Source organism: Marmota marmota, unplaced genomic scaffold, assembly GCF_001458135.2.
Source record: "Marmota marmota marmota unplaced genomic scaffold, marMar, whole genome shotgun sequence".
NCBI classification, from domain to species: domain Eukaryota; kingdom Metazoa; phylum Chordata; class Mammalia; order Rodentia; family Sciuridae; genus Marmota; species Marmota marmota.
Genome location: NW_026000005.1, coordinates 52,288,097 through 52,310,828, shown reverse-complemented (window position 1 = coordinate 52,310,828; position 22,732 = coordinate 52,288,097). Strand labels below are relative to the sequence as shown.

At 57.1% G+C, this 22,732-nt stretch overlaps 1 protein-coding gene across 6 annotated transcripts in view; it reads left to right on the top strand.

Annotated features, from left to right (window-relative positions):
• The window catches only part of Hdac4 (histone deacetylase 4), a 217,823-nt gene that overhangs the window by 45,488 nt on the left and 149,603 nt on the right, over positions 1-22,732 (top strand). The window contains exon 1 of one of the 6 annotated variants that reach the window (XM_048808875.1): positions 8,980-9,260. The exons of the other annotated variants lie outside the window; for them this stretch is intronic. Within the exon in view, the coding sequence (XP_048664832.1) occupies positions 9,257-9,260 (4 nt within the window). The 5' untranslated portion in view covers positions 8,980-9,256. Of the gene's footprint in view, positions 1-8,979; positions 9,261-22,732 lie in introns of those variants that run through there. 6 annotated transcript variants of the gene reach the window in all.

The window sequence follows — 22,732 nt, the reverse complement described above, 5'->3', positions numbered from 1 at the left end:
CCGCCCCGCCCCCGTGTCCCTGAATGGCCTTAGAGTAAGTAGCATGAAGTTCAATTCCTGTTTGCTCTTTCATGGGAAGATGAAGGGGAATGGGCGTTTGGTGTTTTTTCTCTTGGGCCCAGGACCACCCAAGGCTGCCTTGGCTGGGGAGTGAGGCAGAAGCACCAGCCGCCTCCGTCCCCGTCACTTGAGATAGGAAGGTCGGGGAGCTTCCGGGCCACTGCTTCCAGCACTGTCTGCCTCAGGTAGTCGTGGGAGCGGGTTTGGCCACTAGTCCAACGCTGTCTAAATTAATCGCTACCAGGAACCCCCCAGGCTGAGGGGAGGTGACTCCCAGCCCCCTTGGCCACACTGCCACACAGGTCCACCCTGTGAAAGGCCCCACTGGGCAGTACTGCCTTGGTTTGTGACTGAGCGTCAGGGAAGAACAGAAATGAGCAGATGACAGTTTCTCTTAAATGCCAGCCAGCATTGGACCCTGATCTGCAAGGCCCTGGAACAATGGAGGCCACGAGAAATGCCATGGGATGACCTTTAGAATCAAGGCACTGCTGCGCCCGCAGCTGGCCCTCTGCACCTGCAGAAGTGAGACTGTGACCCAGAGTGCCCGCCAGTGTGAGGGCCCTGCAGGGCCGGGCTGTGCGTGTCTCCTCACTGCTGCCAGGCAGAGTCCACCCTGCAGGATGTCAGACTCTTATTCATGGTCAGGTGCTAGTGTGCCCAGGGCAGGGCCCGGCATGTCCTGTGAGTGCACGTGTGCACACGTGTGCTTTAAGAACGATGGCCAACTGTGTGGGCAGAGTGCTTAGGCCCACAGCTGCGGGTTAGCCTGCACACGCCTGTGTTGGGTTCAGCCCATTTCCTACTGGGCAGCCTCATCTGCAGAATGGGGCCATGCCGTCTTTGGATCTCTGTGGCCTTTGTGGGGTTGAAGAGTCACCTGTAGGTGACCTTGCTGCCGGTCATGGCTAACTGCTGGCTCCGGTCTTGTGGAGGGCGGGAGCCGCAGTGCCCTGCCAGAAGCTTCCGTAAAAGCAGTGCATGTTCCACAGAGTCGGGAGGGTGGAGGGGTTGGGAAGGTGTTGCTTCAGGAGGATCTGGTCATGCTGTTGGGAAGACAGGGCCACAGAGGAGACCCTGCAGCCTGCTTCCCTGGGCTGTGTGTGGGGACCTGGTGGCCAGCCATTCTGCTGTGGTGGGTTCTGGTGGGACACTGTATTTAGAAATGAGGTTCAGCAGGATCAGCAGAGGAGAGACAAAGCCTGTGGGCAGCAGGGACACGGGAGGCAAGCCCTGGTGTAGCGGAGGCCGCCTTTGACCAGCTGGGGTGCACGGCTCCCCCTCGATACCAGGCAGCACTCTTTTATTTTAGGACATTTAAACAAAGAATGCCAACCTGTGAAGGTGGGGGAAGTCCCTCCCTGTCCTGGCTCCCTGAGGTCCCCGTTGAACATTGTGGTTCGCTGGTCTTGCTGGTGGTGACACAGCTGTCTTCCTCCTGAGCTGGAGCCAGCTGTTTTGCCCTTATCCCGCCAGCCGGCCCTGGTCACCCCTTTGAAAGCAGGTGGATGGGAGGCGGCTTTTGGGGTGTGTCCTGCAGGTCTGGCCTCGGCCCTGTGGGAGCTGCACTGGCAGGCATTCTCCGGCTCCTTTGCTTGTTTCCCTTGAGTGGAAACAGGCCTGACTGACAGTGCTGCAGCCCTGTTGACAGTTGACCAGTAGTCACCAGTGTGGCCTCGTGTGACACTGGGGAGGGCCACATTGCTGTCTCACTGTCGAGGAAAGGGAGGCTGTGGGGAGCCGGCCTTCTGCTGAGGCCCAGGCCAGGCAGGTGGTCTCCCTGCCCCCAGCTCCTGCTGCCCCCAGTGCTGTGCTCCCCTGGCCTTGCCAGGTGGACTCTGGAGTGCCCTGCTTCCTCCACCACGGTCCTCTCTTCCTGGAAGAGAGAGCCCAGGGAACCTGCCTCGGGCGGAACTCTGCTTTTCTCCACCCTCGGCTCTCAGTAGGCTCCCTAAGTACAGCAGTTTTCTCTGCTCTTTTCCTGTGCCCACGGCCACCATCATCTCTGCACTAGAAGTTTGAGTGGGCTCCGGTCTGGCCCACAGCTTCCAGAAGCCCTGCCCCATGATGGGCACACCACACGTGTCCCCCAGCTGCCCCTCAGCCCCGCCCACTGGTGATCTGGACACACACACTTGTACTTCAGTGTCAGTGTGACCGTGACCCCGTGCTGCGGTGTGTGTTGAAGCCAACTGTTGGGTTGTGTCCGCGGCTGTCCTAGGACAGGCTGGGGGCCAAGGTGGGGTACGTGGCCCACCTTTCTCTAGTAAATTTGCTTTCCTTTTTTACTGGCTGCAAGCAGATAATTGGAAGTCTTGCGTTGGTTTGTGGAGGGTCTCAGCTGTGCCCAGCAGATCCCGTTGTGTGTGTTCTCTAGTAAAGAGGTTTCCTCGGGGAGGAAGGAGCCAGTGCTGCCCTTAGGTTGCTCAGCCACTAGCTCAGCCTGCCTCTGGAGGGCCCGTGTGGGCCTCGGCTGCTCAGTGTGGGCCATGGTGGGCTGGGGTGCAGTGGCTGCGCGTCCTAGGGAGGTGCCCCTAGGCTGGACCCCAGACTCCTCTCTGCATCTCTCCTGGTGCTGACCCCTAAGCCCCTCAGCATCCTGAGCACCTCACCTTCAGGTGGCGGGACTGACTGTCTCTGATGCTTGCTCTCATCAGGCTCTGGCCCTGCTGAGGGGGGTTTCTCCCCCTTTGTACAGGGTCAGGTACTTTTTTTTTTTTTTTTTTTTTTTAAAGAGAGAGAGAGAAAGAGAGAGAGTTTTAATATTTATTTTTTTTAGTTTTCGGTGGACACAACATCTTTGTATATGGTGCTGAGGATCGAACCCGGGCCACTAGCGCTACCGCTTGAGCCACATCCCCAGCCCCAGGGTCAGGTACTTCTGAAATGGGACTTTCTGAGTCACCGGGGTTTTTGCAAGATCTTTAAAATTCTTCACCCAGAAGCTGGGGAGGGGGCTGGTCCTGGCCCAGCCTTTGTTGGGGGAAGCTCCTAGGATTCAGAAGGCAATTACATGTTAGTGCTCTGGAGGCCCCAGCACGGAGAGGCCAGCTGGGCTGTCTAAAAGGCCTTTCAGTGTATTGTTTCAAGGAATCCATGCCCTGGGGACCTCCTGGGCCCACACCAGGCTCTCTGGGAAAAGCACTTCTGAGGAAGGGCTGGGCTGGAGCAGGGGGCTGGAGCGGGTGCCTGGAGGGAAACTGCTTCTTGGTGGGCTGCGGACGGGTGGCTCTGGGAGCTGGCAGCGGCTATCCACAGACCTGCAGGCCTGGCAGGCACTTCTAGGCCAATTCTACAGGGACAGTTAGTTGCATTTTTTTTTTTTTTAAAGTAAAACTGTATCTAATTGAATTTACTGTTCATCACTTGGATGGAAACTGAAACTCAAAAGTGTCCTTCCCACTGAAGGACCTGAACGGGCTTTTGCATGGATGCTGTTGTATGCCTTTTCCCGCACAGCTTTTGGTCCCTTGTAATTTCTTTTGGGTTATATAACAGGGACAGTCACTCAAAATGATGTGAAAGATGGCCTTCTAGTCCCTGGTAGTTTATATCCATCCTATCCCCTCTTTCAAAATCAGAAAAAAAGGAGTAGACGAATATGTTCTGCTGGTCCTGAAGCTGGTGCTTGTGGACATTGGGGGTGTTCCTGAGCCACACACTTCAGCTTCACCCAGGACTCTGGATTGAGTGCCAGGGGACCCTTTTCTGGAATCAGGAGATGCCTTTTCAGTATGGGTTGGGGGTCTGTTCTTTGCAGACCCTGAGCACCTGCTTGCTGTGGTCCTGGGCTCTGCGGCGTGGCTCTGTCACTGTCCGCATGCCCCTCGGGTTCTTTGGCTTCGGGATGGCAGTGTTGACTGGATCGCGTTCTCGCTGCAGAAGCTCTCGAAGGCCTTGCGTCGTCATCCATCCACCAAACAACAGATGCTGGCCTGCAGCGCAGCCAGCAAGAGCACTTGTTTACTGCCTGGCCCACTGACCGGACCCCAGGAGGGCAGTGCTCTAGGGCCTATGCTCCTGGTACATCCCTGCACCCAGCAGGCACCCTGGTTCCTGGGACACCCCGTGCTTCTGGTGGGTGCCCACTTCCACTGCCATGGTGGTAGCTCCACCGTGGAGCACAGAGTGCCTGTTGCCTGCTGAGGTGGGCCTTTGCCCTGCTGGCAGTGTCCTGCCCAGGGACCCATGGCCAGGCTGCAGACAAAGGGCTGAGGGGCAGGAGCAGCGGACTCAGCACAAAGGCTTATTCCTAGGAGGGTGCACCCTGTGCCTGGTGGGCAGGGCTCTGTGGGCCAGGTGCTGCTGGACGTTTGTAATCTCTTTAAGATCTCAAAACTGCACGTACTTGGAGAACAAATCAGAGAGCACCCACGCAGATAGCTCCAGTGCTGGCCGCTGCCAACGTGGACTTCCAAGCAGAAATTAACCTAAATTAGGAAGATGGCTGCTCCTGTGTTAATTGCAGGTTGTCTCTGAAGCTGTTTTGGTCCTCCGGGCTGGCAGCAGGTTGGCTGTGGGCCTCCCATGGATGACTGCACATTGGCACCCAAAAGCCTGAATTCCAGAAAGTGGGGGTTGGATTTGGTGGTTTCCTAAAAGCCATTAATCTTTAGGTGACCTGATGAGGTTTCTTCTCAAAATCCCACTCCTGGACTCTGGGGGCAGGAGACAGCCTCCACCCCCACCTGACTCTTCAGCACAGGGGATATAAACAAACCCGTGTCTATTTTCAGCACTCTGGTTGGTGTCACAGCTGGGGCTTGCACACATTGGTGGCAAAGCTGTCCCTGGCCCTGCACTGGCCCTGGCAAGCAATGATGACTCGCACATCCTTCTCTTGCTGGGATTCTTGGTTTTCTTGTGACTCCCCAGCCCTGAACTAGGTGTCGATGATGTGGGGACGACCCCCAGCAGCAAAGGCTGCGGGGATGCCCAGGAATGGTGAGGTGGGGCACCCAGCCACAATGGTGTGGATACTCAAGAGCAACGCTCACTGTTATTGCTAAAAGACACTTCTCTGTGTGTTTAGGGGAGGGAGAAGTGGTAACCTAAAGATCCTGGGACCTTCCAGTGTCACTAAGAGCGGGGTTTGGAGGGACAGGGAATTTGGACATGACCAGCAGGCTGCGCGCCAGGAACGCAAGCAGACCTGCATGTGCACCAGGTGCATCCTGGTCCCACACCTCAAACTCAGTCCCTTATACAACAGGGACAGTCACTCAAGATGATGTGAAAGATGGACTTCTGGTCCCTGATAGTTGACATCCATCCTACCCCCTCTTCTGCTGGTTCAGCAGCTAGTGACTGTGGACATTTGGGGTGTTCCTGAGCCACACGTTGTTAGCCTCACCCAGGACTCTGGCTTGAGTGCCGGGGTGGTTTGCTAGATGGCTGCCCTCATCGTCCATCACGGGAGCACAGGGGTCCTCAGCTGAAGACTTTACCCATCAGGACTGATGGAACACAGGGCTCAGGAGGCATGAAACCAAGAATGAAGGGAAAGCCCCGGGAAGGGGCTGCCCACCTCCACTGCAGGTGCATCCCCCAGGATGGCCATGCTTCCCCGGGGGCTTTCAAACAGAAACCCAGCATCCTGCCCGAGAAACCCGGCAGCAACCTCCTGGGGCCCTGATGTGGCATAGTGTACACAGTGATGTGACACCTGGGGGTGCCCATAATATAGCCTTGTGGGGGCTCCTTCTTCTTTTTAAAGTTATAGATAGACACAGTATCTTTATTTTGTTTGTATATCTTTCTGTGGTGCTGATGACCGAATCCAGAGCCTGACTGTGCGAGGCGAGCGCTCTGCCACTGAGCCTAGCCCAGCCCTCCTTTTTCTGTATAGGGAGGGAATTAACTGGAGACTGGCCACCATGTGAGAGTTTGATAACACGGAAAACATTAGCTCTCCTTTGGGAAATAAATATGGAGTTCAGTACAGTAAAAATTGTTGGTTTAGTTTTAAATTAAAAGAGTTGAGCAGATTTTTTCTGGTTAACGCTAGGGGACTTTCGGTAAAGCTGATAAACTCTACATTTGTCCTGACTCTTGGTGACTTCCTATTTGGAGTGATCTTTTCCATAGTAGATAGGGCCCTGTTTATCTTATTGTCTCCTTTGCCTAAATCTAAGGGGTGAGTGAAGATTTTGATGCTTTTCTGAAATTTAGGAAGTAGTTCCCTCTTCCAAGGATGTCCTTGGAGGGTGCTGAGGGCACAGGCTTGGTGCAGGCTTGTGTTCTGCGTTGGGATGAGGGGCGCAGGGCAGGGGTGGTGATGGACAGAGCCATCCTGCTGGCCCAGCCTGGGAGGCCCGGGGTGGGTCCTGCGGGCTCCCTGGGAACCCCGAGTGCCCTGCCCTGCTGTCTGGGCTCTCCTCACCCAGGACAGGACACGTGAAGGAGAGACCCTTGTCCTGTGTTCTTGGAACAGTGCTGGGTTCAGTAAGGGCGCAACGGGAGCAGGAGACGCTGGAGGGAGTCTGTGGCGTCTGACTCAGCCAGGTCTGAAGCGCCTGTGCTCCTGCTTTTCCTGACTGAACACTGTGTTTCCCATCAGGTGCTTCGGAAATGTCTCCTGATTTTCTTTCCAGGCCCTTCCCCATTCCTGTGTCTGGGGCAGGTCCTCCCACGCTCTGCTGGAGCCACCTGCTTCTGTCCCACTCCACTACATTCCTTGGTGGCTGGTGAGCTGCCGCTGGCTTGGGGGCACTGGTTGTCGAACAAGCCATCATGAAATAAAATGAGGTAAACTTGGAACTAAACAAATCACATTAAAAATGAAGACCAGTCCCTAAAACTCCCAGTCAGACTGCTTCACCCTCAGCTCTCCTGTCTGTCCTCGAGCCCCACGGTGGTCGGGGCGTTCGGCCCCTCGTGGTGCTGACCCTGCTGGCTGTGGCCCGACTGTGCTCTGCTTTCTCTCTCGGGGGCTCCAGCGACATTCAGCTGCCTGCTGTTTGGAAACCCCACAGCTCTGTGCCCCAGGGCCTGGGGACCCCTTCTTCCTGGAACCCCTTCCTCCGGGTTCTATGGACTCACCCCCCCAGCTCAGCCGGAGTAACCAGGCAGCCCATCCCCACAGCAGCCTCTGTCGCCCCTCTGCCACCACTTTCCCCCTGGGTACCGGCCCTGAGCTCAGGGCTCAACCTCCCAGGAGGAGCAGGGCTTGATCTAGACCTCAGCTGCTAGCAGGGCGCTGCTGTGTGTGTGTGTGTGTGTGTGTGTGTGTGTGAGTGAAGAGCGCGCCACAGTGTGTGTCAGACCCTCCAGATGGCAGGCTGTGTTGGGAAATTGCATGCTTCTGCCTGGTGACGGGAACTGGCTGGGTCTTGGAGTCACCTGTGCACTGTGGACAGTTCTGGGAGGTCGATGTTCAGTATTACTTGGTTTCAGACGAATGTCAATCTTCCTCACACAAGACAACTGCACCCGCGCTCTTGCAGAGGACCCAGTGTCCTTCTTCACCCTGAGGTTTCAGTGCTTGAGGCTGGAGGAGGCAGGTAGCAGCCCTCTGTGTCCCTGCCTTGCCCTTTGGAGGGACCTGTGGGCGCAGATGAGTCATGTTTACCAGGAACCCTCGGTGCAGCCCGAGCGCCGTCCCAGAGCTGCTTGCTGTGAGTCTACATTCTTGGGGATTTTAACATGGAGGAGGTTTGGGACAACACGGGCCCTAAGGGCTGAGGCCCGCTGTCTTTAACCCAGCCTTGCAGAGTACAGGCTCACCCGCACTGATGTGGTCCCTGTCTCTTGGGTCACTGGCCTAGTTACAAATGAGAGAATATAAAACAGAAATTTCCGGTTGCTATTTTTCTTTGACCAACTTGTCTCCCAGGGTTGACACGAGAGCCAGCGTGCATCTTTGGGGGGATGGAGGGATTTTCATCAGCACCTGGTCAGCTTCTTGGCTGACCTGCCCATCATCTGGAAGTTCTAGAAACAGTCTGCCTCAGGGCATTGGCAGGGGCCTCCTCCACGCAAGCTGTAGGGGGTGGGCTCCTGAGGGGGAAGTGCATTTTCCACGGACCACCCGCGCTCAGTCTAGAATTGGGGCAGGGACTACAGAAGTGCCCCACTCCAATGACCATCTTGAGCCATTCCTGATGGTCCTCCAGAAGGTGCGGGAGGGGGAGGGCTTGGCACTGCTGCTTTCCCAGGGTGGATAACTCTGGTCAGTGCAGAGGCTCTGCTTTCTCCCTCCACATTCCTGGATCTCTCAGCACCTGGTCCGGTGTCCACCATGTGGACCCAGCAAGTGAGGGGTGTGTGCTCCCTGTGGTCTCTGCCTGGGGTCCTGGCCCCTGCTGCTGCTGATCTCGCTTGTTTCTAGCTCGGTTGCCAGGACTGCTGCCCTCTGCTTGCCCAGTTCCCTCAGGACTTGCTTGGGTGGGGTGGGGAAGGACTGTTTCTCTGTTGGGACAGTGAGGAAGACAGATGAAGGAGTCTGGGCCACCGGTGTGCACCCCCAGCCTTTTTTCTTAGAACTTAGTTTCTTTGTGCCTCGGTATTCTCCTCTGTGACACAGGGGTGCCAAGAGACGAGCCTCATGTGCTTCCTGAAAGGCTTGTGGGTGGTGAGGGCTTGTGGCCTGGTGTCGGGCGGAGGCTTTGTGCCCCCGTCTCTCAGCCACACCTGTCAGCAATGCTGCTCAGTCGCCTGTCCGGGGCCAGGTGCCTGGGCGCCCAGTCTTCTGGGAGAGGCAGACCCCAGCCTCGGCTGTGGAGGCCCAGGTCCTTCCTTGTTCGGCTTGAATGGAATGTTCTGGGATTTGGAGGCCCTCAGCCCAGGTGGCTGCTGCAGCCCTGGGTTGCCCAGGCCCTTCCTCTCCCAGGTGGCTCCACACCTACTCTGTTTCCAGCTCCTTGGCCACCTGAAGGCACGAAGGTAACTTAAAACAAGCTAAGACCTTCTGAAGTTATTTTGACTGCTACATGGTGTCTTTCTACTTTAAAGCCTTTCTTTTTCCTTACTAATTAGATCATCAAGTTTCCTTTTCTTTCTTTTAAACCAGCAGACAGTGTCATTTGGTGGAGGCCTTTCTCTGTGAGGCCTGCAGCAGGGGTCATGTGTCGAGTGCCCCCGCCCCTCCGCCCCCGTCATTCTTCCGGACCCTCATCACCTGTGGCTGCCGCTGGCTCCCTGGTCCTTTCCTCCTTGTCTGTTGAGGAGGGTTTGAAGACTCAGCAGTCTCAGGGGGATGGGTGAGTGCTGTTTATTTCTCAGAATCCCTGCAGGTGGCCTGGGCAGCCACAGGAAGGAGGCAGAGGAGACTCACCTCCTTCCCTGCAGATCCCAGGACTCCACTGCTGGGAGGTACCTCAGGCCAGGGGTGGCCCTGTCGCACGGCTGTGGGAAGTGACCCTGTTTTGTGTGTTGCAACACGCTGGTGGGCACAGTGCAAATGCCCTTCCCAGGCAGACCTTGTCACAATGTCCTGGTGCTGGGCAGCAGCCTCGCAACCTGTGCAGCCTGCAGAGGTGCCCGGAGGCCAGGGTGCTGTGTGCAGCCTCGTATGCTGGGCCCCCTGCTCCGTGACCGCCTGAGTGCCTAGTGTGCTCTCCTCTGCCCTTTTGGAAAGCCCAGCTGGACTGGAGACAAGAGGTTGTTGCCCCTTCCTTCCTTCCGTCCGTCCTTCGTTTATTTATTTGCAGTGCTGGGGATTGAACCAGGGGTGCTCAACTACTGAGCCATATTCGCAGCCCTTATTTTATGTTTTATTTTGAGACATTGTCTCATTAACATTGCCAGGCTGGCCTCAAACTTGGGATCCTCCTGAGTGGCTGGGAGGACAGGTCAGGTCCACTGTGTGTGGTTGGAGGTTGCTGTTCCTTAGGGAAGCTCAAGAGCTGGGATGCTGGATCTGGGCCTCTGCTGCTGAAAAGAATTTCACCTTTTACTCCTCCTCCAACAAACACTGAGCCCCGCTGTGCCAGGCTGGAGTGGGCAGCAGCAGGACACCAAGGTGAGCGTTTGAGGGTCATCTAGAAAGGTTCTGTGGCCCTTGGGCAAGAGGCTACGAAACCTGTGACAGTGCAGGGTTGTAGGTGTCATCACAGAGAGGAGGCCAGCGTGGCCATACCAGCCAGGGCCGCCACCGCTGGTCTGCATGGTGCTGAGTGCTGCAGGGCTGGGTGTCAGGGCCAGGGCTGGAGTCGTGGGGGCCAGTGGACTGAGTGGCAGGAGGAGGGGCAGCTGCAGGCCTGTCCGGCTCCCTCTCACCCTCCTCCCTGACTGTGGTGTTCTGCTCCCTGCCGCGGCCAGCCTTTGCTGAGGAGTGGGCAGCACCCTGTCTGTCTGTGGTTCACTTGGCACCACGGGGGCCTCCCCTGGGACCTAATGGCTGGGGCCCCATTACTAGTGGATCTGTTTTGGGGATGGGACTGAGGGTCCCGTGGGGCACTTTCTCCCAGTTGAGGGTGTCCAGCTAGGGCTGTGAGGCCTTACAGATTCTATGGACAGAACTTGGTGTCTCTCCCTGCCCCCGGCAGCTCAGTGACCTGGGGTTTGGTTGCAGGAAGTGCGGGCAGCAGGGTGCTAGAGAGGTACAGACAAGCCCTTCATTGTTGGGACAACTGATTTGATGTTCTTCAGCTGGTACTTCACGGCACCTCCCTCCAGGTCCTCATCAGTGGTCACACCGTACCTGTCATCTTCGGGTCACGCCGCCGCCCTACTCATGTGCCTCTGCCAGCTTTGTGAGACCCCCAGAGCGATCTGCCCAGCCGGGGGTGTGGCTTCATTATGTCTGTCTGTGGTTCACTTGGCACACGGGGGCCTCCCCTGGGACCTTCAGTTCCCCGGGAGCTCCTGAAAGGCAGGGGTGTTGCTGTCCATCTCGCTGCCTCTCCACTTAGGTGTGCCTGGCACTTGGAGGGCCAAGGCTGGCTGTGGGGCCAGGCAGAGGCCTGGGTGCCTGGGGCTGTGGTTGAAGCGTCGTGTCGGTACCCATGCATGCATGTGCACCCATGTGCATGGGGGTGCAGGGCTGGTCTCCTCCACACGTGCCTCTGTTCCGTCTGGGCCTGCAGCAGGGCCAGATTCCGGCCCACCCTAGGAGTTGCCTGCATGCTATATGTGAAGGTTCAATCTGGCAGTGCCTCCTGGGACACGGTAGTTTCTTGGTGAATCAGCAAGTTTGGGCTGGTGCCATTTCTGTGTGAGCCCTGTGCTTAGACAGTTATGAATCATCTGCTTGCCTCTTGATTTGCGTCAATCAAACCACATGTGAAGAAAGCAGCCATGAGCAAGGCTTTGCCGGCAGCTTGGCGTCCATCAGGGGACATTTGCCAGGGACAGCCTCAGGGGCTGGCCTGTGTGCTCATCCTGGTGGTCTGGGCCTCAGGCCGCGGCAGCCGTGGGCTCAGGAGGCTTCCGGCCAGCCCCTCCGCCTCTCTTCCCTCCTGAAACCACCACTGCGTCGCAGGAGATTGGCAAGATGGTAATTATAGCTTGCTCTGCTGTTTACTGGTTTCCTGCGCAGTCCTGCGGCCAGCGGGATGTATTTGCAGCTCTGGGAATGTTTACAACTTAAAGCAAATCCACTGATCTTTCCTTCCCTGTCACACAAAATAATTTTAGGACTTGGCTCTTGGAAAAGATTTCTTGTAAGAAAGACTCAATTAAAAAGGGCTGTCACTGCCCTCCCCGCCCCCCAGCCTGGAGCAGCTGGGGGGGCCCTAGGGGATCTGTTTTAATCCAGCCTAAGGACAGGACTTCAGTAGGGACTTCTGAGCCTCTTCCTTTTGGAGCAGCTTTTGGGACAAGGTTTGTTCTAGGTCAAGTTAAGTCACAGTGACAGCTCTGCTCTGTGCCCGGTTGGGAGAGCCCCGCCCTGGAGAGCCAGTGGGAGCAGGGCTCCCCGGGGACCTGCTCAGTGGTTTGCTTGCTCTGTTTTGTTTGAAGTGGGCAGATTATGTCTCATTGTTACTGTAAAGGTTACTTTCATTATTGTCGAGTCAGCTGTTAAAGAGGAGCTGAGGTCCTGGACCCCTGGTCACTCACGGCTGGGACTGGCATCTTAGAAGGCCAGCAAGCCCCTGCCCAGCTTCCCCATGTCTCTTGTCTTTCTGCAAACCCCAGGCTTTTGCCCTTCACAAGAACATTTTTTTTTCTTTTTTTTTTACCCCGTTAGGTAATGATCGGAAACTCTTCCTGGGAATTGCAGCAACTGGCGGGGTCACAGGTGCCCATCTCTGGGTCTCCCTCTAAACAGCTGGGGGGTGAGTGTGATCTCCACCCCTGTGAGCCCAGGGCTGTTTGCAGCCTGCCCAGGGCCAGAAAAGGCCAGCAGCACAGAAGCACACCTGCCACCTGCCCAAGGCCTGCTCCCTTGGAGGCCATTGGCTTTTGTTATGGGAATCCAAAGCCCTTACCCCAGTGAGAGACAGAGGAGGGCAGCTGTGGCCCCTGTTGAGCAGGCCTGGCCTGGGGGCGTCCTGCCTGTCTGTACTGCCATCCTTGCCTCCCTGCTGGGCTGTCACACTGCCTCCAGGAGACAAGACTGCTTCTTGACGTTGGCTGTAACTCTATCACCATGGCCTGAGCTGATCCGTAAATACCATCAAATAGTCATCATTTAAAATCCCTGATTGTCTCAAAGTTTTTAGTATTTTTTTTGCGGGGGGCGGTGGGGGGCGGTATTTATAGCTGTTCAAATAAGTAATAAGTAAAAGCCCCTGGGCTGGCCGGGCCCTGTGTCACCTGTGCCTTGTTCATGCCAGTTGCCTGCTGGCCCACACATGCTCGCTGCACCATATTTGTTGTGTGTCCCAGGCTGGGGCTGGCCTCTGGGTGTTCCGTCTGCTTCCAGCCACCCGTGGTCCACGTGGGATGCTGTGTCAGATGCAGCACCTGTAGGCTGGCAAGAATGGTGTCCTGCTTCCCACTGGGTGGTCAGCATTTCCCAGGGGTGTTGCCTGGCCTCCTTGGGGGCTGCAGGTGCACGTTGGGAGGCTTGGTCCCCGTTGAGTTTGAGGAGCTGGCCACCACAGTCACCCGACAGGCTGGTGCAGTGTTGCTGGGTCTGAGTGTGACCATGAGCTCGTGGTCAGTGCTGTTCATGCTTGGGCCTGCGCCGTCATGTTTTTAGTGTTCAGAGTGCTCCGTCTTGCGAGGGCCCCAGTAAGTTAGCCCTGGAGGCCTTTTGATGGGACTGTGTAGGATGTGATAAATTCCTTGCTTGGTTAGGACAGAACGCCTTGTCACCTTGTACAGTTCCTGTCCCCAAATGGAAACAGGCCTAATCTCAAGGTCTCCCAGGTCCCGCCGCCCTTGATGGGTAGTGGAGTAAGGATGTGGGCCTCTTGGGGGGCCGCTGTTCAGTCTTCCATGCCCTGCCTCCAGACGTGCAGCTCCCTTCCGACCTCTGCCTTGACAGCATTGCAGGTGGCCAGGCCACTGTGGAGGGAAGAGGCTGCTGCAGGAGTGCAGGGCAGCTTGGGCAAGAGGGTGGAACAGCAAGAGCCACGTGGGTGGGCATCTGAGAGTCCTGGGGACACAGGTGAACTGCTGCTCTGCCGGGGCCAGACGGTGCCTGGCTGTGGCGTCCCTAGCAGCCAGAGAGGTGAGCCTCCTAGGGTACGTGTGGGCAGCCGAGAGCGGTTCTGGCACTGGTGCCTGTCCCAGCTCACCGTGATCTTGCTCTGAATTCCTATTCTGTGATGACGGCGGACACTGAGCACTGTTTTCTTCTTTCTTTGTTTTTGGTACCAGGGATTAAACCCAGGGATGTTTGACCACTGAGCTACAGCCCTGGCCCTTTCTATTTTTTATTTTGAGACAGGATCTCACTGAGTTGCTTAGGGTCTTTCTAAACTGCGGAGGCTGGTTTTGCAATCCTGCCTCGGCCTCCCGAGCTGCTGGGATTACAGGTGTGCTGTCACACCCAGCACTGAGCGTCTTTTCATGGGCACATTGACCATTTGTACGTCTTCTCTGGAAAATGTCTGTCTGGTTTTGTGTATGTGTATGTGTGATGCAGGGGATAGAACTCGGGTTTACGCCTGACAGGTGAGCACTCTACTGATGAACTACATCCCAGGCCTATTTATTTATTTATTTATTTAGGTATGGGGGGATTGAACCCAGGGGCACTTGACCACTGAGCCACACCCTCAGCCCTTTTTTTTTGTATTTTTTTATTTAGAGACAGGGTCTCACTGAGTTGCATCAGGGCCTCGCTAAGTTGCTGAAGCTGGCTTTGAGCTCACGATCCTCTGACTCAGCCTTCTGAGCTGCTGGGATGCAGGTATGCCCACCACGCCTGGCTTCCGTCTTCTTCTGAGACAGGGTCTCACCGAGTTGCCCAGGCTGGCCTTGAAGTCGGTCCTCGGTCTCAGCCTCCCTCGTGGATCTCAGGTGTGGCCACTGTGCCCGTCCTCCTTGTGGTGTTTGTCCTGCGTTGCTGAACCCTGGGTGTCCTCTGCACATTCTGGACATGGCTCCTGTATTGGGCAGGTGCCTTCCAAGTACTGTCCTGTGGGCGTCTTTTTCCCTTTGTGGACAGCGTCCTGGGGAAGCAGCAGTTCTGTTGGGTGATGTCCACTTCACCTTTTCCTTTCAGCGCGTGTGCTTGGTGTCCCTCAGGGAGGCCTTCTGGGCTGTTTAGGCGGAACAGTGAGGTGGCCCTTCCGGGGCCCCGACTCTGGCTGTGGAGCTGTGAGTGCTGCCAGCCCCAGGTGTCAGCAGAGGGCCTCTTTTGTGGCCTTGCTGGTCTCTGCCCTTTCCAGCGGCGGGACCCACTTTCCCACAGTGGTTTTTAATTGAAAGTCCGTGGGAAAATGGCCAAACACACGGAGGCCTTCTCAGAGCCGAGTTTCTTTGTATAAACTGCTTTTCCACCATTATTGTGCACGGTTTGTTGGAATCTGCGTCATGTTGTGAACGTTCATTGGATTGGTTTCTGGTATTGAGTGTTGCAGCATTAGAGAGTTCTTCCCCACACCAACAAAAGGCCCGGAACATTCTGACGGCTCTCTGTGGTTCACAGATGAAAGTTTCCCCCGTTAATAGGTTGATTATGAGAAGTGGAGCCACCAGAGTCCCACACTAGACCCCACACCCTGAGGGGACAGGCAGGGTCACAGCAGGGTCAAGGGCAGAGACCCCAGTTGGCCTCCCAGGGCTTGAGCCTGTTTAGTGGGGTGGGTCCTGGAGGACGCACTGTCCACAGACGGTGGTGTTTCCAGAGCCCTGTGCTCACTGCATTCCATGTTCCTGGCTGTTCAAACCTGGCAGTGCTTCAGGGGTAGAATGTGTGGCTGGTGGCACTTGATGAAGTCTGGTTTCTGCCGTCTTTGGCCATTCAAACAAGATGTCTAAGCACCAGCCTTCTTAGTGAGTCTGCGTTCCGAGCCTTGCATTTGCTCCAGGTGGATGAGAGTACTGCAGGCCTCTGAGTGTCAGTATGGCAGGGAGCCTGCAGCAAAAGAGGCCCCGTTTAGTACTGACCTAGGCATTACCTCTCTGGACCAGGAAGGGTTGCTTTGCCTTCTCCTGACCTAGAGCTGGCCTGCCAGCGTGTGCCCGGCCTTGTACCGATTTTGCAAGGCCTCTGTGCATGCCAGTGTGGACTGGAGCCGCTCCAGCCTCCCGGCCGCCCACAGCACAGGCTGGCATCACGCAGGCACCTGGCTGCTCCTTCTGCAGTGAGGTGGGTCAGAGGGTGTTTGCGTACATTGTGAACTACGAGATGTTGAGCGAAAGTGAAATATCTTGGGGCAGAGGAAGGCCCCAGTCCCAGGAGACTTGCAAGAATTATAAAGTCCCCAGCGAGGGTGTGAACAGCTGGCTGTGTTAGCCCCCAAATGACTTAAACCTTCCTCTCAATTCTTTCCAGAGGCCTTTTCCTGGCCCCTCTGTGCCACTCTCTCACCAGGGTGCTTAGGGCCTTTCTAAACTGTGGAGGCTGGCTTTGCAATCCTCCTGCCTTGGCCTCCCGAGTTGGGATGTCCCTTGGGGAGTAGTGCAATGTTGCCGCGCCTGTTGGAGGAGCAGTCCTGGCTCCTGTGAAAGCTGGGCACGGGACTGAGAGTGGTCAATGAAGATGAGCATTGAGGTCCCGGGCCAGGCTAGAGATGCAGGCCTACCCATCGACGTGGAGTGGTCCCCCTTCAATGGCCAACCTGGAAGGCGCACAGAGTCACGTAGAGTGGCTGTGTCTTTTTCCACCAGCGCCCTGTGGAAGCTCGGCCTCTTGGCGCTCGGCTGGACCTAAGGGGCCTGGGTGCATGTCAAGAGAAGGAGAGGGTTTGCCTTCTCATTTGGTCATTGAATGGGGACTGGAGGTCGGAAGTTCATAGAGAAGTCCTGGGAACTGGAGTGGAATTCCGTGCTGTGCAGAAGGAGTCGAAGTGATGCCCAGGGAATACCAGGAGCTGGGACCTGCCTGTCCTTGTCCTGCAGACAGGCATTTTATTGGTCATACACACACAGGCAGGCGCACTGGAGAGCACTCTCTAGGTGCCTGGAACAAGGCTGCTTCACGCTCAGCTGCACCCTTGACTGGCCTGTGTTCTGGCCGTTGGGTGAGCCCTGTAGAAGCCAGCACAGTAGTTCTAGGGGCACTTTCTGCACTCTCTGCCTCTGGGGGCCCAGGGGCTGGGGCTTGCTGGATTTTCCTTGGCCTTTGTTACCGTCCAGCCCTGGCCAAGCGCCCTGGGCTTCTCTGCACAAAAAGCCCTTTGCTTCCCCCCAGAACCTTTTGTCTTCCGCACTTTGTTTGACCTGTCCTTGGTTAAAGGTCGAAGGAAAGGCTGAAAGCCTGATTCCTGTGCAGCTTCCTGGGCGTCTTCCTCCCCGTCCCTGACAGAGGAGTCAGCTGGAGCTGCGTGGCCCAGGGTGGCCCTGATTTGCTACCCCGCCTTCAGGTCCTTCTTAGCCTGGGTGCTTCTGCCCAGGTGGTTCTGAGCAAAGTGTCCCGAGGCCTCTTGGTGAGGAACCAGGTCCAGAGAGAAGTCTGACTCCTGGATCTCTCAGTCACTCTCCTTGGAGGACAGTGTGGTCGCTGCTCTTCCCTCCGTGACCTTGGGTCCATCCTGCTACCCCCTTAGGATGGGCTCCCTCCTTCCTGGCCCCACTCCCTTGTCTGCTGGAGCGCAGGGGAAGGACTTGCAGAAAGAATTGATCAATCAAAAAGCTGTCATCAAATGAAGGCAACTCTCCTTCAAGGTGTTTCCTGGTGTATTAACAAGTCTTTGGCTTGATTTAGACGTTGTTCTGATGTATGCATGGAATCCAAGTGTAGCTCATAGCAGGGTGTGCAGTTGTTTGGTTTTTTTTTTTTTTTTTTTAATGCTTGATGATATCTGTCTTTTCAGGAAAATGCCTTCATTCCTAGAAGAGATGGCATTTGAAAGACGACTTGTCAGGAATGTGATGAATTACTACGTGAAGACTCCACAGGTGGAGGCGTGCCCAGTGAAGTGCGAGCAGTCTGCTCTGTGGCCACGGGGAAGCTCCTGGGGTGTAGAGGCCCCCAGGAGCCAGGCAGTCTCTTTCCAGTTGCTGTGAAGGGAGCACAGTGGAGCCGGGGCTGCTGGGGTGCAGGCCCTTTCTGCTGGAGCCCCCATGGCCGCAACTGCACCTGGGGCTCTCAGCTCGCTCCCACCACCATTTCTCCTTGTGAAAGAGTCTTGGGAGCCGTGGTTTGACACTTCCGGCTTGTGGCTAGTTTCTCATGTGTGCAACTCTCTGGCTGTGCAGGGACCTCTGGGAACAGTCATGCAGGGTTGAAGAAGTCCTAATCGGCCAGTGTCATAGTTTGTGGGCAGCTGCGAGGTGTGCCTTGAACCCTGGTACCTCTAGTAGGAGTGGTGAGCTATGGTTCTGCAGTTCAGGATTGACTGTCTTCCTTTCCTGTGTAAATGGGAACTGTCTGGTGTGAGGTAGGCTTCACGTTGCAGAGCAGGTGAGGTCTTCATGGGCATGGATCAGCTTCATGGAGCGTCATTTAGGCACAGTGGGGGGCACTTGCTGTGGGTCAGGCCCTTCCCTGAGCTCTGGGAGGTTGGCCCCATCATCTCTTGCAGGTTACAGATAGGAACCCTGAGAGGTTAAGCGATGTGCCTAGTGACATGTAGATGGCAGGTGACGATGGGGGTTTCTCAGGCAATCTGAGACTGACCTTACTTAGCTTTGCTCCTCACATCTGTGAGCACTGGACACCTGCACACCAGGGAAGTGTCTCATGTCTCACCTCTGGTCTCGGCTGCTACTGCTGGTACCCTGTGTTGGGGGTAGGTGGGGCTGGCGCCAGCAGGGCCTGGTGCTCGGAGTGAGAGCAGGAGCCTGGCAGCCTCGCCAGGCTCCTGCTGTGGGGATGGTACGGGAGGTCAGATAAGCAGGGCATTTGTGGCCTCATCCAAGTCCCTTCACCCCACAGACCTAGCAGAATGCTGCAGGAGCTCATAAGTGACCTTGGGCAAGGCCTGTGACCCTGTCCATTGCTTCTGTCCTGGGCATGTCTTCCTCCTGCTGAGTGGACCTGGTCATGCCAGAGCCTGGGCCAGCCTGGTGATTAGATCCCCTATGGGGTAAATGCTGGCGATGCCAGCTTGAAGCTTGGTGGGCATTGGCTGAGCAGGGGATCCTAGGCAGAGGGAAGGCCAGGGACCCTCCTGCACTCCCCAGGAGTCCAGGAAAAGCATGTGCTGGCGGGAAGAGTGCTATCTATACTCTTAGCTCTGCATGTTGTCCAGAAACTGAGCCCAGCTTCAGATTCCATGGGCCCCTGGCACTTGGGTCAGGACGTGGGGTTCCTGTGGGCATTTCCAGCATGTAGGAGGGCCTTCCTGCCCACTGCCATCCTTGCCTGCCCTGTGCCTGGCCTCAGAAGCTGCAGGCTAGTTCTCTAGTAGCCCTCTGTCACTCCCCAGGTGTATAGTGGATTTACATTCACAAGGGTCCTCATGCTAGGGCCATTTCTGAGGGCAGAGGGACATTCCCTTTCACCCCCATTTGCCCCTCTGTGTGGAAGGCCTTTCCTCTTATCAGGGGGGCACTTCTTCACCTTCCGTGATGGCTCCGTGGACCTGAGTGGCACTCAGGCAGGGTGTGGCCCTCTCTGGCGAGGTCTCTGGATGGCCACTCACTCACGTCCCCCGCAGAGCCTCAGCTCTTCACTGTGCTTTGCAGGCCCTGAGTGACACCCTCTGCCCCAGGGGGCGCCTCCCTAGCACAATCTCTAGGACCTAGTGTGGGGGATCCAGGGCACCCTCGCCCAGGCCAGTGAGAGCAGAGTAGTCCCCATTAGAGCAGGGGCCTTCCAGAGGGCCGTGTCCTGGCCTGGTCTCCGCGTGGCTCTGCGAGGAGGTGCAGAGACGCTTTTCCTGGTGTGGGCCTGGGTGTCCACAGGGATTCTTGGAAAGGACAGCCATTGCTGTCTAAGCTTCACCTCCCAATTCCAAGGTGTGTCTTTGTGTTTGCTGAGAACTCACAGATTTGCAAGGTCAGGGCGTGTCCCCGTTAGGGAGTCCCTGCAGCACTGGAGAAGCTGTGATTTCTCTGGACTGTTTTGCCTGTGGTGGGTGACAGTGATAGCAGTTCTTTCTCCAGGGTGACATCCAGCTGGTGCGCAAGCAGGTCCTCCACCTCCTGGCTGCCTCTGCAGCCTGACCCAGCACTTGGCCCCAGTTCTGGCCTGCTGTGATGTGGGAGAGGAGAGGCCATCTGCACAAGCTTCTCTGCACCTGAGAAGTTCTGAGGCAGTTTCTAGCTTGTTGGGAAAAGAAAGACAAATTGCCCGCCACAGAAGGCACGGGGCGTCCCGATCAGCCTACCCATAGGTGGGGTGCCAGAGGGCGTGGGCCCACCCGGGGTCCCAGCAGGTGCGGTGTGAGGGGTCGGTTCCTGACCCACAGTCTTCAAAGCTGCCCTGGTGCTGGTCCCCCTGTGAACGAAACAGCTCTTAGGAGAGCAGGGCTGAGGAGGGTAGTGGTCAACAGAGTGTCCACAGGGGCTGAGTCCTCGAGGAGAAGCTGTGTCCTGTGGATGACTAGAGTACCGCTGGCCTCTCCATGCTCACAGAGTTCAGTCTGAGGCCTTGACCATGACACTAGCAGCCTCAGCGCCTCCTCGGTGGCTTCTGGCTGCCTGTGGCGGGCCTCCTTAGAGGGCCTCTGCAGCTGCGTCTCCGTCTGCCTGCTGACCTTCATGAGGAGTCTCACATCAGTGCATCCTCAACGGACACTTAAAAACCCAGCCGACAAGCCCCTTCCCCACCCCACACCTTCCAGCACACTCAGAAACGCCTGTGATGACTCGGCCAACTGAAGCTGGACCTGGTCTTCAGCTGGGTGCATCTGTGAATGGGGCTGAGGGTCTGATGTGTTGACACGGGAGTCCACCACGCATGCAGATGGCCTTGGGGTGACCTTAGGTCGAGGCCTGGGCCTGTCTACTGAGCCCAGCCTTCGGATTTCCTGGACCCTGGGCACGTGGTTAAGGACGAGGGGTTCCTGTAGGCGTTTCCTGTAGGCGTTGAATCCCTGTAGAAACCTAAGCTCACACCTCCCTGTCCTTGAGGGCTGCATCTGCCCCTGGCTCTCTCATGAGGGAGCCCCCTGAGGGCAATGTGTCCCTCCTCGGCTGCTCCTGCAGCTCCTGGGGAGCAGTGGACAGAGGCTTGTCTTCACTGAGTGTGCTTGCTGCGGAGAGAGGTGCTGGGTGACCCAGTGCAGCCAGGGACAGCGGCAAGGCTGCCGTCACCCTTGTTGGTGGTGTCTCTTGGGAACCCCTTCAGGTGTGCCAGTGTCCTCCCACCCCAAGGCCTTCTCTGATCTCTACCCCCTTCTTACCCTCTCCTGGGCCCCTCTGGAACAGACCCTTTAGGAGCTTCTGACTGCCGGGCCTCGACCTGCTCCCTCTCTGCAACAGTGGCCGTGTGCAGACTGGCCAGACCACAGAGTGTCAGTGGGAGAGCGGCCCCATCCGGGCTCCAGGGCCAGCGCCAGGCCTGCTGTGCACGGGGGCTCAGGCCCTGCCAGTTACTCTCTAGCCCTGGAGTAGTTAAGAGCAGGGGACTCTTGACCTGCTTAAGGTGGGCACAGCTTGCTAGGTTACAGGGAAGAGAGCTTGTCGGGCACTGGGCTGGGTGTTCTTGAAGTGGCCGTGGGGTAGCCGTGCACTGGCCTGGGTCCCTGGCGCTTCTCTGGTTTCTGGGACAGAGGCGGGCACTGATGCAGGCGGGGAGGAAGTGTTGTGTGTTGTGCTGGGCAGCAGTGGCTGGCGGTGTGTCTGCCAGTGCCACCTCTGGCCCAGGGTGGCAGACAGGCTCTTTCTCTCTGAGCTGAGGTTCAAGTGGATGCCCCTCCCCTGTCTCAGGAGGGCCCACTTTTCAGCCTCCCTGCGCGTCCTATGGAGCTCTGATGCTTCCAGGTGGCCTCAGAGGTGCCTGGAACATGAGGGAGGGAGCCCAGTGGCTTAGACAGGAGGTGTAGTGTGGGTGCCGGAACCGTGGCCCAGCCCCTCAGCGTGTCGAGGCAGGCCTGAGCCTGTCCTCTGGGCTGGGGCGGAACCTGTGAGGTGCTGTCGCCCGCGCCCCTCGCTCTTGGTCCTGCGTGTCGTGCTGTGCCCTGCTCTGCTGCCTGGGTCCTCTGGCACTTGGCTGAGAGTGCAGGGCCAGGCCAAGTCCCTCAGAGCTCTGGACCCCGGGAAACAGTCTAGTGGAACAGTGGCACTGCCTCCCTCCAACTTGGCCAGGCAAGGAAGGGTGACCTCAGGAGACCCCGGCCTGCTTCTCCTCAGCCTTTCACCTTGCCTTCACCGAAGCTGCTCTTGCCCCTTCCTCCCTGCTCGCCTCGTGTCCCTCACAATGCCCTGGAGAACAGAACCGCTGTCTGTGGCTTTCCTCCTCCTTCCCCCCTTTGGTTTTTATAGTGCTTCGGATCACAGTCCTCGCTTCAGGAGCCACTCTTCCTGGCCCCTGGTATCCACCCTCTCCCATCGTGGGTGTCGGGTGTCCCCCAAGGGCGCTGCATGGCGAGGACCCTGGCTTCCACCGCCCCGGGAGCCCTGCTTCCCAGGGGAAGCGGCTGCGTTTCCTCCTCGGACTCTGGCTTCAAGAGGCTGCTGGACACTGGCTTTCAGCCTGATGGCTTCCCGAGGTTTCGGGGGACGGTGTGTCCAGTGGGGCGGGTCTCTCTACCAGCCTTTCATAGTACCCAGGGGCCTCGAAGCCCCCTGTGGAAACAGGCTCTATCAGACTCCCAGTTGCCCAGGTTTGGGCTGGCGGCAGGATCTGTCAGCTGAGCAGAGTGGCAGGAGTTGCCTGCCATGGGCACCTGAGCCTTTTGTGAAGGAGGAGTCTGTTGCGGTGTGGGCTGGTGATGTCACCTGTGCGGGTGGCTCCGCCCTCCTATCTTGCCACCCCTCTCAGGAGGCTGACTCCCAGTATTCTTCAGGAACAGATAGCCTCACTCGCCTCCTTTACGTCCCTGGGTTGTGGGAGGAACTAGAAGATTCCCTCTGTGTCCCCACGGCTCTCCGAGGTGACCCCCAAGGATGTGTGTGTGTCATTTAGCACATGGCAAGGTGCCTGTTTTTGTTGGGATTGAAGAGTGTCGTGTCCTGTCCTGGGGATGTTGCCTGGATGTGTGTGAGCAGCAGGAAGCCAGTGGCCTCCGGGGTCTGTGTGCCTCTCTGGACCCCAGCTGGGTGCTGGGGGGGGGGGGCGCTG